This window comes from Heloderma suspectum, chromosome 3 (genome assembly GCF_057233095.1).
Source record: "Heloderma suspectum isolate Gila_16-S chromosome 3, 16-S_ref, whole genome shotgun sequence".
Lineage (NCBI taxonomy): Eukaryota > Metazoa > Chordata > Lepidosauria > Squamata > Helodermatidae > Heloderma > Heloderma suspectum.
Window position 1 is genome coordinate 109,261,278 of NC_139460.1, and position 17,659 is coordinate 109,278,936.

Sequence of the window (17,659 nt, forward strand, 5' to 3'; positions counted from 1 at the left end):
ACACGGCCATTATTTCAGCTGTGGACTACAACTCCCAGCATACAATTCGATGCGAGCGCAGAAGACCCCCTCGGATGTCACAAATGCCCTTTCCCCTCTAGAATGGCATGTTAGACAGATTTCCATCCGCTGCCTCACGGGAGATGTAGTTTGTAGGCCGTGTTTCTGCCTTCTTGCGCGTGGGGACGGCGTAATGTTGCTTACAGGATACCTACTGCTCTTAAGGCGCTGTCTCAGGGAAGCGCATCAGTCCAGGCTGGGGTGAGTCTACTTTAGTTTCGGGAGATGTTTTGTAATCCTCGGCTTCCCTTCTACTTTTTCCTTTAAGCTGCTTAATGCACGCTGCTAGGAAACACTGGTCTCCCAAAGGGACAACTCCATTTCCCTGTTTTATTCATTCATTAGCTAGGCGAAGAGAGTAAGCGCCGATATAGCAACAGAGAGGGGACTGCCAGGAGATACCATGTTCAAGACAACTCTGACTGATTATACCTTCCGTAATAAACACATCCTTGTTGTTCAGTCGTGTCCGACTCTTCGTGACCCCATGGACCATAGCACGCCAGGCCTTCCTGTCGTGCGCTCTCTCCCAGAGCGTGCTCAGGTTCATATTCATTTCATCGGTGATGCTATCTAGCCATCTCATCCTCTGCCGCCCCCTTCTCCTTTTGCCTTCACTTCTTACCAGGTGTGGGCTGGCTTCAATCCTGCGTTTTGTTTTCATGATGGTCGTCGCCCATCGCATTCCCCTATCCCCTTTTATGTGTTCAATACAGAGCATATGCTAACGATCGCATATGGCAGTGGTAGTAGAACAGCGTCTACTGGATCCAGGATTCCTTGCAAGAATCTCAGCAAGCAACTTTAATAGGCTATTCAAAACAGACCAGTAAGACTGCAGTCTACTCTCCCTCCACTCCCACAGTATAACAGAAGCATTATACAATACAGCATAGTTATTTCAAGCACATCCACAAAAATGAACATGGCCAGTACACTGTGAGCTCGCAGTGGAGTGCATTCCTTTCCTTTCTAGTTTAGTCCATTTTTTAAAAAAATTAGGATTAACACATAAAATGATCTTTGTTAAACTCATTACCACATAATCTGAAAAAATGAAGTAATCATTGCCCATACAAGATGACACTACTAGAATCAGTCTTGCTAGTCAGTGGCGATACATCTATCCATACCTACTAAAAACAAAGTTCACAGGTATTTAACTTTACCATTTTATATAAGTATGCCCAATTGTGTTCTACTGAGTTTGGTTAAGTAATGCAAATTACAAAATTTTACAGAAAACTTGTACTCATACTTTCATTTCTCACACACGTGGTCTTATACTGTGTCTTGCAAGCAGCTAAGTTCATGCAAGCAGACTTTTACTTGTCCAACAGGCCTTCTTCCTTTCCCTGTCCCCCAGCATCACCTGCATGGCCCTCAATTCTACTGGAGGGTCATCCAACCCTCCAGAGAAATTAAATCCCTAAACTAAATGCTGAAACATGAATATAAGGTCCAAACATTATCATACCATTGAAACAGAAGGGCCATTAGGAAGTTGTGCTGAAGCAAGAACTTTGTAACTCAAAATAGCCCATAAAGCTAGAGAATCTATGTTTAATTTAAAAACATAGCTGGCTCCAACTGCTAGATGAAAAGGCCCACCCCCCACCCCAATCTAGTTCTACAGCCAGATATTAGAGGAAAAAACATTTGACTAAAATTAATCCACTTATGGTGCAATCCTATGGAAGTTTAGACAGAAAAACATCCTACAATTCCCATCATGCCCCAGCCAGCATAGCTAGGAGATAATGCCTGGAGTTGTAGGACTTCTTTCTGTCTAAACTTGCATAGGATTGCACCCTTAAGGCACTGTGTGTAACTGCAATACCCATCTGGATAGTCTTTCCGAAAGACATATTTTTGGCTTTCTACCTGGTGGATTGAGCCAGAGATCTACCCTACTACTGATGTATAGCTTCTTATATCTTTCAAAAACAGGTTTCCTAGTTTCAGAGTTAATTGTTTGATCTAAAGTTTGTCATTTTCTCTTCAGAAAAGTTGTCTTGTAATGAGCGATCTCTTCTAATTTATGGTGCATCTCCTCTTCTGTATTAGGGCGCAATCCTATGGCCGCTAGACAGTGCCTAGGTGGCCATAGGATTTTTCGGTATCTGGGAACTGAGCTTAGAGCCAGGGCTCTGAGCTCAGTTTCCAGAAACCTTACTCCCCACCTGCTCCCCTGCCACCTTGTAGGCAGCGTGGTTTGTCCCCACACTCATAAGAGCAGCACAGAGCCGACAAAAAGGGTGTTCCTGGGGGTGGGGACCGCAGAAGTGTTGTTACAATGCTTCCTATGTCCCGTCCAGCCTTCCCTTATCCCTGGGTCTGACACGCCCCAGCTAGACAGCCAAGAGGATCCTCTCCACGCTCCGACCACCCAGCACTGGATAGTCATCTGCCTCCAAGTTTGGAGGCAGCTGACTATCCCAATAGGATTGCGCCCTTAATCTCCCAGCATATTTGTAGAGTGCAGTTATGCTACCTTTATTACTTTCTGTACATTGTCAATCTGATTCTTGTTCACAAGTGTTGAATTCCCACAAAGCAAAGAGCTTAAAGTATAATGTATTTCAGAGAACCAAATTATTGGCAATAGGAAAACTGCTTATTATGAATGAAAGATCTTTATTTGGGAATTCATGAGAGATGATGTCTCATGAATCCTTTACAGCTTGGAAATCAAGCAAAGTGAGCCATCATCTGTTGAATTGCTTCTAACCAATTCCTCTTCCAGAGGTTTTGCTAAAAATCAAGCTCCTAGTACTTTAAATTGTATATATAGGCTAGGGAAGCCAATTACTGGGCCTAAATTAGATATGTGGTCTCTTCCTAAAGCAGTTAGAGATATTTGACATATTACATTCCATAAAGTTCATAAAACATATTTCTCTTGCCTTCCTCACCTTTCAGTGGGAGGAATTACAATGTTTCTCCCACTCCTTAATAAACACTCAAAATATATTATAGCACTACTCAACCACACCCACAGAAGCCAAGCCTGAATTTCCTGTTACATTTCATCTGCCTTTCAACTTATGTTATTTAGGTAAAAATGCTCACCTTTAAGGACATTGGTACATTTTAGCATTTAAAATGAAGAAATGCTTAACAACTACCAACCCCTTTTCTTTTAGAATGCTTGACAACACTTGATATAAACTTCAACATGGTCTACCAGTACAAACTCCACAAATGGGGCTTTACTCAACAAAATTAACTGTGTATTTTCAGCCAGTTTATATGTCATCGATCTATATTGTATGCAGTTGTATCTTTCCACAGACTAAAGTGAAGTTAGTAGAAATTAGTAGTAGAAGTTAATTTTCTGTTAGCCATGCCATATCAGTGTAAGCCTTCACTGCTTCTGATTGATGTTAAAGTTTTGTAAGACAACAAATCAACTTGAGCTGTAAACACAAGTCTGATAATACTTCCTAAAAGATCGTATGTACCCTAGGATGTATTTTTAAAAAGCTAATAACTAGATGTGTTTTCATAAACTTTTATAAATGAACCATAGGGATCAGAACATCAGCATAGGTCACTACTTGCATTGAAGTAGTTAAATACAAGTTTTCCACTACAGAAATCAGTTCACAAAAAGTTTACCTATAAACCAGTATTCATGTCTGACATCCAACTAGCATTTTCTACCCACCTAAAGATACCAAAATTCAACCAGTGCTCCAGAGAGCTCTTCTAGGCACAAACATGCACACACGCTCTGGAACTTCCCTCTGCCCCAAAGCACCCCCTTGTATTGCACTGGAACTCACCTCTGTGAACTACTTAACTTTCAAAATTGACAAATCAGATATGCGTTAGGGATTTTCTAACAGCTCCACAAGTCAAAACCTACCTTACAGCCCCGCTAGATTATGAACAGTATTTTCATAGAACAGTTTTTCACCTGATCACGTTTCACCTGGAGTCTTATTTTACAAAGGGCAATTTTGTGCCTCAGAAAAGTCCCTGAAGCAAGTATAAAAACAAGTTCATGTCAGTTTCCAGGAAACAGTTATGCAAAGTGGTTAATTTTCTCCCTGTAACATTTCCTCTATTTCTTTGTCCCAGTTGTCATCTCGTTTTTCTGACTCTGTAACTACTTCATATTCTTGAAGCTCTTGTTGTAGTTCCTTTTCCCAGTCTGGAGTTTCTTCTGAGGATAAACAAAACATACACATATTTACAGGACTGTATACTATTGCTTATGAAAGTCTGTTACAGTGAAAGTTTTGCATTTGAGCATACACTATTTTGTGACTAAAATGTGGCCTGTCTACACATGCAGCAGAATGAGGTAGGGGAATCACAATTTTTAATGCTTCCCTATGTTAAAAAAAAATCCCTCCAAATAGAAAAATCAGCATAGCAAGAACAGAGCTAAAACCTTTCCCCACTTTATTTGCAAGGAGGTGTTTTTTTTTTTTTAATTACTCAGAGATGGTATCCCCCACCTGCAGTTTGAAGTGGTACAGTTCATTCTACTACCTCATTCTGCTGAATGTGTAAACTCACCCTAATGTTCCAGCTTGAAAGCAACCATGATAGAAAAAATCCTATGAGGCTGTGGGTCAGTTCACACAATGTTCACAATATCTGCAGTTCCAACCTTACTTAAGCACGCACTCATGTGGACAAAACTTAAAACATATACCAAGAGATCAAAGGAATTGCTGCCAGTCATATTTGTGTCTGACACTTTAACCAAATGCCATGACTTTGGGAATTACCAATGTACAAGATTACCCAGTTCAAAGGCAAGTCTTGTCCATTGAAAAAGTACTGAGTGCCAGAGCTGCTGACATGGAGGAACACTTCCTCCCACCCCATATTTGCAAGTAAGCTGTATTAAAAAGCTGCTCCTAAACTGAATTGCAGTCTTCCTTTCTACCATTATACACCAATTTCTCTGCCTTGGGATATAGACATTCATTAATTTTATTTAAAATTATGTTTAGGCCTCCTTTAAGGAGGGAACGCTCTCAAGCCCCACCCCCCTCCAAATCTCCTATAAGTTTAGATATTCAAACACACTCTAAACCTGCTTCCTGAACACATTGCTACAGCCAAAGTCCAACAGATATTAACATACTTTAGTTAACAATTCTAAGGTGTACTAAGCAAAATTTTGCAATGCAGGGAGGATAAGCAGTGTTAAAAATAAGTCTGTTTTCCATGTTTGCTTTGAATTATCCTAAGGGGATAGGACATCTAGAGTTTAACAAAATACTACCTTTAAAAATTTATCCCACCCCTGAGTGAAGTTAATAGAATACGAAAAATAATGAACTTACCTTCCACTGTGGCTGTTTCCTTTTTCTTGTCAAGCACAAGTTGTTCAATCTCCTTCCTCAGATCTTCCTGATTCAGGCTACATGCATCAAAAGCATCGCTCACAAATTCTGATACACCTGGGCTAGTGGAAATCTCTTCATCCTCCTTACAGTTTTAAAAGGGAAGGGAATTTAAAATGTAAATAACCTTACATGATTACAAGCAATTCTATTTAATGTTACTTGTACAATTCCCTTATTATAGGGAAGGGGAAAACAGTGAGGACACATGCACAGATTTTCTGTACAGAACAAGAAAATACTGGGGCCTTATAGGGATTTGTTAAGTAGCCCATGTTCATCAGCATCACTGTGGCAGATATGAGGGAAAGAGGTGGTTTGAGATCTGGCTGAAATCATTTTCCTTCCCTGTTGCTATCTTATGAGATCTGCATTGCAGCAAAATGTCTAGACTGGAATTAAAAATATGTTTTCTGGGTGCAGCTGCCCACATTCTGTGCACCCTATACTTCTTCCGTCCTCTTTCCCCTGCTCCAACCCCCAAGCATGCCACCTTTGTTCTCCAGCTGGAAAAACTCATCACTGAGCTACAGTGGCTGTCTCTTTCATTCTCCTTCTAGGATTAATGCTATGAAGAGAACCCTACTATGCAGTGCTAGGTTTCCCAAGTCAAGGAAACAGAGTGTTTTGATATGGGGCTGGGGAACAAAAGAGCCTACCTTATCTACTTGCTAGAACAACTTACTATAGGCAACCACCTGACTAAAAGGGTGATCTATATTGCTGGCACCTCTGGAGTTCTAATTTAAACCTTGTTGCAGCCAAGCTTTTGATTCTCCTAGTATGTTTGTGAATTATTTAGAAACTAGTTCAGATTAACACAAACTCAAAAGATACTTATGCTGTAAATACATATTTTAATCCTAACTAGAGAATAACTTTACCTCTTGAGGTTTTAGCTGAGACTTGATTGCTACAGGTGGTGTCTTTGGCCTCACAGTTTCTAGGAAAAGAGACAAACTGTGGAATTCTGAAGACATTGCATGCAGAGAGTATGCAGAGTACTTAGGGTATGCAGAGTACTTAAAGCTTAAGTTGTGAATAGTGTACAGTGATTCCGACATCAAGTTACAGTTTACTGTTGTGTGTATAGGATGCAGCAAACCTAAGGCTCATGCAACTTCACTCTTTCCTCTCTGTACATTAGGAAAGGAGATGGAGGGAGCATTCCTAGGGCCACTAGTCAGCGGCTAGACAGCAATAGGATATGTGGTTTTCTGGGAACTGACCTTCCCCCACCTTCCACGCAGCCTGCAAGGCAGCGCGGAATGGCCCCATGCTCCGCGCTCAGAAGAGGAGCATGGAGCGGCCAAAATGGAGTGTTCTAGGGTGGGGAAGGCGGAAATGCCAGTACGACACATCATATGTGTTGTCTGGCAGCCTCCTCCCTCAGTCCGCCTTCCCGCGGCTAAACAGCCGAAATCGACTGTCTAGCCACAAATGCAGGGCAGGAGAAACACGGAGGGAACGATCCCCTCCATGCTTCTCCTGCCCTGATTTGGTTAGGCGGTCACCTCTGAGTTCGGAGGCAGCCGCCTGTCTCCATGGGATTGCGCCCTTAAAGGTTCTGGTTGCAGTCTGTAACAATCTGCAGTTTCATTTTTGTGTAAATAAACTGATGTTGGTACAAATCAGGATGTCAAGCAGGATCAAACTGGGTTTGATATCCTGGTTAGTTAACTATGTTTTGTTAACTATAACAAAACATAGTTTCCCATATTTGGATGAATCAGGAAACTGTGGTTTGTTAAAAATTGTGATAAAAAGTGTTAAATATCCTCTCCTCACATGTAAAACAAAGGAGGGATGAAGAAAGGGAGGGGAGTGTGCAAGTCCTAGGCTTGCTGAAGCTCACATACATCATGACAAATCACGGTTTGTTATGATGTCTGAATCGGGCCTGGACGAACAGGGTTCCATGCTTTTTGGCTGGCCTTGGCACTCAAAGACTAATCTTCTGGTTGCCAGGACCCTGCCCCTCCCATTGACCCCAACCTTATATTGTGCCTCTGTGAGATCCTGCTGTCATCCCCAGCTCCAAGTTTGGAGCTGGAAAGGGTGGGTGGATTTGCTGGTTTAGCCCTGTGCTGCCAAGGGACTCCTCATGCCTCATCAACACAGTGGCCAAACCACCCCTAGGTTCCTCCCAGCCCTGGAGTGACAAGGTGGCGGTGATTGCTGTGCGAGTGCAAGGACAGTCTCTGCACCACTCATCAGCTCCAGAGTTGGAAGACTAGGGCTTCAGCCTTGCCAGAAGGCAGCAGCACACTTGCCATGAAGTGGACGTGTAAAGCCCTATATATGAAAACATTTTTAATTTTTAACACAGAAAAGAATATAATTGGTTAGCTTAGAATTACAAGTTTTATACTAGGTAGTGTGAAGTTGAACCCAACTAGGCAGGCAAATCTCTGATCTATTTTCAGGGCCCTCATATGTTAATTGCTTCTCACACCTCAAAGACATCAGTTTCTTTTCAGCTGTATCCACAGGAGGGAGCTGAGCTCAGTTTTTCCTCGCCTGAGAGGTGCTGCACTCTTTAAGAATTTGCTTCACTAGTATAGGTATAAACTACTCCTGAGGGTAACACAGCCCCTCTCACATATCTATGTACACTGGACAGATTTGTGCTCAGTACAAATGCTGACATAAGATTACATTATACAAAGAGGCTAATAAAGAACAGAATTTGAGAAACATAGGTTCAGCTTTACCAAATAAGTTCATATAGACACTAATATGTTTAAAGACTAGAGTATCGTTTCCAAGTGAAAGGTACATTTGGTTTTCAGAGGAGAGATTTCATAATATTCCTGAAGATTTAATTCCAACTTTGTCTCATGATCATGCTTGACTGAAAAAACACATGTATTTTGTTTTTTAAAAATGCAGCTTTAGTAAAAACCCCTTTTTGATTCTTCAATAAGAATATCTGCTGTGCAATATAAGAACTATTTTGCTTGCTCCCAAGTGGTTAAAAGTTCATATTTCTGAAACTTCTGCCCATCTAAGGAATATTTAAAATAAGAGATTTAAGGAGAAGCCCTGGAATGTCTTTATTTTTAAAATCAGGAGAGAAAGTGGTTTCCATTCAATATAGTGAAATGCTTGTTCAAAACAAATCTCTACCTGTTAACTCTCTATCCTCTTCACTGCCATTCTTCTCCTTTCTCACTGCTTGCTGTTGTGCAGCCAGTGCTGTGAGTTGTGCAGACTGTTTAATTAGGGAGACGCGGTAAAAATAATTCCTCCAGAACACATCTTCCTTTACACTGAAGACAGTAAATATATGGTTTTGATAACTGTACTGATGTTATAACATTGGGCAGACTTAAGCTGCAAAGGAATTGCCTCAATAGGCAATTGAGTATTTTATATGGCTAATATAAAATAAAATTATTTTAATCCTAGGAAGACAGCATCTGATTCCACTTGTTAACATTAAGGACAGTTCATACATTACACGGGGTATATGTCTGTGTGCATCTCCCACCCCAACAAGGTAACATATGAGGGGATGGCTATGCAGGGACACCCATGTGCCTAGTATATAAATCTTTCTTCAAAAAGAGGAAAGATTGCATGGATTAAGTATATACCAGTACCCATATTGCACTGCACACTACCTCATATATACAGTGTGAAGTGCTGGTTGGTGTACAGGATCTCCTGGTGGTAAGTTTCCTAATGAACACTAAACACAACTTACCTGGGAGTAAGTCCCATTTAACTCAATGGAACTTTCTTCAGACTAGACAAGGATAAGGTTGCACTTTAAACTAAATTGTGATCAACACTGATAAAGTTCGAGTCTATTTTCTTCAAAGGTAGGCATAAAAGTATTTGACAAACTAATTTACCACAAAAATTCCTTGACAAATAATTTAATATTCAAGTCTAGATTGTGACTTTTGAATTTCTGAATAGCATACCATGAGCTAACTATCAAGTCACATTTTTATATACAAACAGGAACTGAGAATGTTAGTAAATGAGAATTAGGGCACAATCCTGTGCATGTTTAGACAGAAAAAAGTCTTACAACTCCCGTCTATTTATTTATTTATTGCATTTATACCCCGCCTTTCTCCCTCTCGCAAGGAACTCAAGGCGGCTTACATTATCCTCCTCCTCGCCGTTGTATCCTCACAACAACAACCCTGTGAGGTAGGTTGGGCTGAGAGTCTGTGACTGGCCCAAAGTCACCCAGTGAGCTTCCATGGCCAAGTGGGGACTAGAACCCGGATCTCCCGGCTCCCAGTCCGTCACTCTCACCACTACACTACACTGGCTCTCAACATGCATAGGATTGTGCCCTTAATGCCTTAACTATCAAGCAGCCATTATTTTTACTCAGAGCTAAGTGATTATGAAAACAGTTAACTAGCTTATGAGAAAAGACAGATAGATCACTCACTGCTTTGGGACAAGATCAAATCTCATTCTGTTTAGAAGCTCATCTTCCTGGAGCATTACCATTGCCACTGGATACATCTGATCAAAGTCAAAATTAAACTGAACCCCGGCTGGTGGGTCACGCAGGAAGTTTCTTCTGTCCTTTTCAAAATAAAATGTGTTGTCAATGGTGGAATGATCCAAAGAATATTCGTCAATCCATTGCATTGAAAAGTGAATTACACCATCAAGCAATGCTGCCAGACACACAGAAAAACACCTTTCCAGAAAAGAAGTTCAGGGATGGCCCAAGATATTTTTCTGCCTGAGACAAATAGCAAATGGTGCCATTCTTCCCAAGTCAAGATGTATAGGCTGACCAAGTTATTTTGGCACCTGAGACAGAAAATCCCACAAGTGCCTCTCCCGGGGAGTAAAAGTACACAACACCCCAAATCAGTGCCTTTGGCAGCTGCCTCACTCTGCTTAATGGTTGACCAGCACTGGAGAAGCTGGTTTTGTATTACCAATTCATATGATCCCCCCCGCCGAATATAAACCCTACCAACAATTCTAGTAGTTGCTAAATGATGTTTCAAAATCTAGAGTTTTGTTTTAGGCAAACACTACTTGAAACATGCATGTCTTCAAGAAAAGTAGTGGCTTGAGCAAGAAAGCAAAACATCACTTACTGCTGATAAGGCCAGTATTTGTTGCTGAATTGTTTCTTCTTCATTGCTATCTACCCAAGGAGGCACAGCTGCTTCTGCAAGCAAAAAGGGAGTTTAATAACTGCATTCAATAGGAGTCAGCTGAACTATCGGCATCCTTGACTGATAAATGCCCCTTGTCAAGATCTGTCAGGGGAGAGTTCAAATAATAAGTTGTTTTTGTTCTTTTTAACTGATTGCTGATATTGAGCTTTGCATAAGAAATCAATTCCTATATGTCAGTTACTCAGAAATATTATGACAGATGTCTGATAAGCAGATTTGTTATTTTAAACCATGTTTCAAACAAATAGGGGTCGATCCAGAGATATTTGAGTGGAGTTCCTCCACCCCCCCATGAGCAGAAGGCAAGAATTTTCACCTATTTCCTCCCTTTCTCCTGCAGTCCCTTGTGCCCCCTGAAGATCATCTTTGGAGGACTGAGGGACACTCAGGATCACTCAGCCTCTGTTATCACTGAGAGGACCAGGTGGGACCAGGGGATCTTTTCCCATCCACCCCTAAATTCCCATCCCATTCATTTCAATGGAGCTTGTGCATAACATTCCAGTGGATTGTGCCCAGTATCTTTGATGTGATACGTTTACTTATTAGGACCAAGGTGATGTAGTGGTTAAAATGCTGGATTAGGACCAGTGCGATCCAGGCTCAAATCCCCATTCAGCTACAAAACTCACTGGGCTTGGGCCAGTCGCTCTCCCTCCCTCCCTCCTCCTACTTTCTCACAAGGTTGTGAGAATAAAATGGCAGGAAGCGGGGGAGAATACCAAGAGCCTGTTCACTGCAGGGCTCTTTGAGACTGTGTTACAAAATAAAGCTTTCTGCCCTTATAGGAAAACACAGTTTGTTGGGCAAATAAGGAATGGGCTACTCTTTATTGAGGAATAGTAGTTAATTTGGTACAGGTATTTTTAAACAAATACTTTTACCAAAATAATCATTCACATCTTTGGATACTCTGGTTAAACTTTCCCCATATTACAGTAACTATTTTTATAGGCTGTGAGGCAACATAAGCAATGTTACTACATATTTTCCCTCAGGTTTATGGACTTAATTCTCATTTTACATTTTCTATTTTATACATTTCTGGATGACATGATAGCCTGCTTTGAAAAATATAAACTGTTTTAAAACAAGGGGATCCATCCAATGTCATACAATTGGACTACTTCTTCCTCTTTTCCCCCTGCACCCCCCAATCTGTTCTGGAGGGTCCCCCAACCTTCCAGAGCAGATTTGAGGGAAAGGTATGGGTTGCAGGGGGAAATCTCTTTTACCAGTGATGTTCTTTCCACTGGCAGACAGAGACCTTAGGATACAACCCAATACCTTGCTTATTCCAAGTCTACCTTAAAATGAAGAACATAGCAAGATTAAAGCAGGCAGTAGATTAAAATGTTCGTTACCAATTATGAGAAAATCAAGAGGTTGCTACTCTGAACTCTAGACGGTGCACTTCTGGCAAAAGTTAAGAAAACAGCTATAAAATCCCCACCTTATGCATTCTGTTGTGTTGTTCTAAAAGGGTTTGAGCATTATTCTACTTTTAGCAACCATATTTAAACAATACCTGATTTTTTTGTGTGTTGCTGTTGAACAAATTTTTTCTGTTCCTTCTGAAAGTCTCCTATAATTGTCTACAAGAAAAAATAAGTTATATATGGAATGAAAAAAGCAAGGCTGACTTAGTACTTGAAAACAAATGAAGTAATTGGTTAATTAATCCATGGTTGGTTGGGGCTGTGTGCAAGCAAGTGTGCTGCCTCCTGCCTGCTCGTCACTTCGGCTTTGCATTTGATTTAGTAAACAACCCAGAAGTTTTAACCCAACATCAAGTCATGGATTTAAATCCTGGGTTGTTTCTTCCTCAATAACCCCAGAGTGTTATGTCCTTATTCTTGACAGGCATCTCAAATTGTGTTGTCTACACAGTTTATATTGTAGTGCTTACATGTTTCCAGTTGCTGCTGGTCTTATATACAACCTTCCAGTAACATAAAGAAACACTTATGGACAGCAGTGTAAAGTGAGAAGAAATACCAATTATTGGCCTGACTTACTGCATTTAAGAGTAAGAAATAACATGCATGTAGATCTATACATGGTGCATGTTATTTCCTACACGGAATGAAAATTGGACTGAAGAGAAACAGAGATGCTGAGGTGGGCAGAGATGCAGAGGTGGGCAGAGATGCAGAGGTGGGGGGTAGGGAGTGGCTTACCCATGATATCTTTCCTGCAAGATTTCCATAGATATGAGGTATTTCCTGCAACACTGTTTGCAACTGTACAACTATAATTCTCATATGTGCTTGTGGTTTACGTGAATTATATTACTGAATTATTAAAGCATTATTAAAGACTGAAAATAGTTGGACTAGCTCAGCCAGACCAAAAGAGGAAAAAAAGACTAAAACTAGTGAAATTAATTTAGACTGAAATTAGTTCAGCACGCCTATAGACATTCAAGTGTCTATAGAAGTCTTGAACTCTTGTCAGCTCAATCACGTTTTGTTTAATCTGGTTTATATTTCTATTTTACTTTCCTGAATAAAGTAGTTGATCAGAGCACTTTATTAACTCTGATCCCATAATGCCAGTAGCCTTAAACATAATTTAAGTAGATGAGTTGTAAGAGCAGATGTAAATAATTTACTGTGAAATCTGACAACAGAAAAAAGTACCTTGTCAATTATATTTTCTATTTTTCCTTCTTCTACAGACTTCTTTATAGTTTGTGCCGTTTCAGCAACTGATTCAGATATCTTTTTTGAAGCAGTAGTGGCAAAACTGAAGAGATAACCTTTTGGAAATAAGACAGCATTTAAACTCAGGCTATTTTTTTCTGAGCTTCAGAAACTTTCATTAATATGAGTCTAAGGTATGTCAACATGGGAGTCCTAGGGCAGTATCCAATGTTGCTGTCTACTACTGGACCCACTGTGCTTCTGTTCTACAAAGAGTAAGCCTGATTCCTTTCCGCCCACTGCTTGTGGAATTAAAATTTAGTGTTTCTAGGGGCAAGGCCTGAAATGAGAAGAAAGGCCTGTTTCTGGAACGGGGCAGGTTGGCAGAGTTCCCTTATGTGAGCTGTGCCGGTTGGCCCCATTCCAGAAACTAGCATTTCTGCTCATTTTGGGTTGCCCCCAGAAGTGCTAAATCTCCATTCCACAAGCAGTGGGTGCCACCTGCGGAAAAGAACTGGTGGGGCTGGCCGCCCAAGGGCAGTCTCCATTGGATACTGCCCTTAAGGCCTCAGAGTCAGTCACTCATTCAGGATCCCAATTCCTACGTAGCACACCTTTATTTCTAAATATTATATATATAGATCTGTCAGATGTGAGGAATCCTGGACAGTGGGAAACAATATGGGTATGTAAACACCCAATCCAATTTGCAGCTGTGCCAGGGTAGAAACCAGGGTAGAACACTGATATAGCTCTTTCTATCTGCAGAACATACTAACACTTATCCATGTCACTGATAACCTAGTGCACAAGCCAGTTAAAATCAGAATACCTTGCTTTTAAGCTGACTTCCTGAAATTAAATAAGAAGAATCCAACTACTCCAGCCTTAGGTGGTTTGTAGAACATATTTATAGCACATTTGGTAATTAATTACTTCCAAATGGTGCTAGCTAAAGGGCACAAGATGAGAACTTTTTAGAAGTTTACATTGAAAAAGCAATTTAATCCTTGGTTTAGGTTTTTTGTAATGCAATAAATAATAATTTTAAGTTACAAAAATAAGGCACATTGCTCTGAAAATCAAAAACTACTGAAGCCTTTTTCATGTGACAGTAATGTCATTTTATGCACTCTGTAAAGTTTATTCAAATATCAACACTACATTGGCTTCAATTAAAACGTCATGGGACAACAGGTTGTAACCATATACCTTTCCTTTAAGACTTACAGATTTTATTATTGTTCATTTCTGTACTGCCCAATAGCCCAAGCTCTCTGGGCGGTCCACAACAATTCAAAAAAATTCAAACCACAACATTATTCAAACATTTCATGATAATAAAATATCGTCTAAACTTTAACATGTAAAATTTAAAACCATTTAAACAGCTAAAAACAATTTCAATAAACAATTTCAATAATAGACCTGTTCAAGGCAGCTGACATAAATGCTCCATCATATGCCATGAAATGCCTGGGAATAGAAGGCAGTCTTAACCAAAATGATGTTGGCGCCAGGTGGGCCTCAGTGGGGAGCCTGTTCCAAAGTCGGGAGGCCACCACCAAAAAGGCCCTCTCCCTTGTCGCCACCTTCCAAGACTCTCTTGGAGGAGGCACTCTGAGGAAGGCCCCAGATGTTGACTGTAGGGTCTGGGTAAGTTCAGGTCAGGAAAGGTGTTCTGTCAGGTATTGCAGTCCCAAGCCATGTAAGGCTTTAAGGTCAAAACCAGTACCTTGAACTAGGCTTGGAAACATACAGGCAGCCAGAGCAAACAGGCCAGAATTGGTCTACAAGCTGCAGCTTCTGAACAGTCTTCAAGGGCAGCCCCATGTAGAGTGCATTATAGTAATCTAACTTGGAGATTACCAAAGCACTGATTACTGAAAATAGGTTACCTTTGTACAGATAGGGACATAGCCAGGCCAGAAGCCGAAGCTGGTAGAGGCACTCTGTGCCACTGAGGCCATCTGAGCCTCAAGTGACAGAGATGGCTCCAGGAGAACCGCGAAGCTACAGATCTGTCCCTTCAAGAGGAGTGCAACTCCATCCAGAACAGACTGTGCACCCTCTATCTTGTTAGAAGAACTGCCCACTAGCCGCATCTCAGTCTTGTCTGGATTGAGCTTCAGTTTTTTAGCCCCTATCCAGTCCACTGTCACAGCCAGGCATTGATTTAGCACATCTACAACCTCACCTGATGAGGATGAAAAGGAGAAGTAGAGCTATGTGTCATCAGCATACTGATGACAGCACACTCCAAAAGTCTGGATGACCCCACTCAGCAGTTTCACGTAGATGTTAAATAACTGAGGAATCCCATGCTGGAGAATCCTCAAGCACCACCTTCTGGAGCTGGCAATCAAAGCAGGAGTGGAACCACTGCAGTGCAGTACCTCCCACTCACAGCTCAGACAGTTACCCCAGAAGGATACCATGATCAATGGCACTGAAAGCTGCCAAGAGACTTTGTAGACTTTCAGTAGCCCATCCCAGTAAAGTTTAGTATTACTATATTTATTCCCTATAACCTTTACCTCTAAGTGATAGTTATTGTTATACCTGAAGTTCAGCTAGATATCTGCCTTGGAAATATAGAAAAAGTAACAGTCCTAGCTGTAAAATATGGGATTAGAGTTTGCACTACCCAAAGGCTTCTTACAGTGATTATAAACTGCCATTGTAGTCAATCAGTGTCAGTATTCTTGCAGTTAGAAAAGCAGCCTCACAGAAAGCAGTAGAGAACACTTAAAATTGAGAGTAATACCCATACTTTCAGGTTTCTGCTTATACATGTGTGTTTTAAGACTTTGTGCGCAAAACAAACCCAGGAGGGGACATTCTTCAAATACTAAATTGGTTGTCAGACAGTAATATGAGCATTTCTCCATCCTGTGTGATACAAAGAAGAGTAAAACATGTATACTACAAGGGGTGGAAAAATGAACTCCCAAATCTCAGCAGGAAAATGAGATCATGAGTCTTAAGTGTTACCTAGTTCATTGTGTCAAAATAATTATGGTCTGGTTTACATGGCCATTTTACCTCTATTTTTTAGCTACCCTAATAATTTGAAGTCAACTGTGGGCTAGTTTCAGTTAAATTTTTAAAAAGTAATTACAATTTCAGAAGGCCAAACATTTAAAGACAGCTAGTTGTGTCTAGGGAAAGTACATGCTACTTTTATTAGCGGTAAAACAGCTCAAGGGATATTATGATAAGGAGTCAGAAAGGCCAGATGGCTCCTGAACAAAGACATCCGCTGTTCTCTTGAATACAATATTTTTAAAACTATTCTGCCTCTCAAAACCACATGTCCCAGTTTTTTTTATTACTCTTATTAATGACACATGTCTTAAGGTGTGTGGGAATGTAATATATGTATCTGTTTTAAAGAAACAGCAGTGGCATGGTATTTCATTAGCTTTTTCTAGAGCCACTGAAATAGTTAAGTGTACTGCTTTTTCATTTGTTTGAAAAAACAAAGATGTACTTATCTCTTAAAAGCAAAACAAGAAATTACTCTTTTGGTTACATTTTATGCAAGTCTGTTAAGAAATAAGTCCCACTGAATTCAGCGAGGCGTAGTCCTATATACCTATAGCTCCCTTAACTGCAATCCACAATCTAGTGTGCTGAAGTCAACACAACTTCTATTGAGTAAATGGACTGCAATTTAAGATTGCATTACTTGGGAGCAAGCTTGATCCTATCCAAGGGTTGCAGCCAATGTTAGACCTACTTAAAACAGAGGCACTGAAAGGAATGGGACTTGGGGTTGTATCCAGTGTTTGACTAACATTAGCTACAGCCCCAAGTGTTTGTTCATTGGAACTTAATCCCGAGTAAACGTGAAGAGGAACGCAGCTTTAGGAAGACTGGCTAGAAGGGTGTCTTGAGAGTAGGAGGTTCGTTAGAGAAGTTGGAGAATAAGGCTTAATTATAGGCACTGGCTGCAGTGACTTGAGAGGCAACTGGGAACAACCTGACCGGAGGTTTGGAAGCAAGACCGCTCATCCTGAGGGAAGAGCGTGGAGGGGGAGCGGGGGAAGAATGGAAACACTCACTGCCGAGCCCCTTCGCCTGGTTGAGAAGCGGGTCCGAGTCCCCCTGCAGCTCTGCCTCCGCCTGGCTCCGCACGGCTGCGTCCCCTACAGACACCTCTTCCCCCTCACCGGCTTCGGCTTCCCCTTCGACGAGAGGCGGGTTCTTTTCCTCACCTGCCCGACCCATCCCAAACCAGCCACTGAGGCCGCGCAACATCGTAACTAAACGGCCAAATACCGCCCCTCCCTGCTCGCGGCAACCTCCGCCACCCCTCAACCGTTTCCAACAACTTGACAGGAGCAGGCCCCTCGCTAGGGAGAAAATAACGTTTGTTTCCGGAAAAGAGTTCGGCTACTTCCGAGTTACG

At 41.2% G+C, this 17,659-nt stretch overlaps 2 protein-coding genes across 6 annotated transcripts in view; one reads left to right on the forward strand and one right to left on the reverse strand.

Moving 5' to 3' along the window:
• Positions 1 to 17,659, forward strand: part of CTPS2 (CTP synthase 2) — a 128,572-nt gene that overhangs the window by 5,312 nt on the left and 105,601 nt on the right. The window contains exon 1 of one of the 4 annotated variants that reach the window (XM_084844100.1): positions 10 to 261. The exons of the other annotated variants lie outside the window; for them this stretch is intronic. Within the exon in view, the coding sequence (XP_084700226.1) occupies positions 50 to 261 (212 nt within the window). The 5' untranslated portion in view covers positions 10 to 49. Of the gene's footprint in view, positions 1 to 9; positions 262 to 17,659 lie in introns of those variants that run through there. 4 annotated transcript variants of the gene reach the window in all.
• On the reverse strand, positions 844 to 17,651 carry SYAP1 (synapse associated protein 1). Of its 2 annotated transcripts, none has more exons than XM_084844114.1 (9): positions 17,313 to 17,651; positions 13,243 to 13,361; positions 12,129 to 12,195; positions 10,517 to 10,590; positions 9,847 to 9,986; positions 8,559 to 8,701; positions 6,314 to 6,372; positions 5,370 to 5,514; positions 844 to 4,231 (listed from the first exon to the last, which is right to left on the reverse strand). In XM_084844114.1, exons 1-9 carry the CDS (start codon positions 17,506 to 17,508, stop codon positions 4,104 to 4,106), a joined length of 1,071 nt encoding a protein of 356 aa, XP_084700240.1. In that variant the 5' UTR covers positions 17,509 to 17,651; the 3' UTR covers positions 844 to 4,103. The 2 variants fall into 2 exon arrangements, with proteins under 2 accessions (XP_084700240.1, XP_084700239.1); XM_084844113.1 differs by having other exon boundaries at positions 854 to 4,231; positions 6,314 to 6,399.

Bases quoted from the DNA above. Each gene is read 5' to 3' on its own strand.
- SYAP1 (XM_084844113.1), bottom strand. From the start codon at position 17,508: ATGTTGCGCGGCCTCAGTGGCTGGTTTGGGATGGGTCGGGCAGGTGAG. The intron at 9,987-10,516 runs GTAAGTGATGTT...TATTTTGAAAAG, and splicing joins AAATACTGGCCTTATCAGCA to GACAGAAGAAACTTCCTGCG. The intron at 8,702-9,846 runs GTGAGTGATCTA...TACTGTCTTCAG, and splicing joins TTTGATCTTGTCCCAAAGCA to TGTAAAGGAAGATGTGTTCT.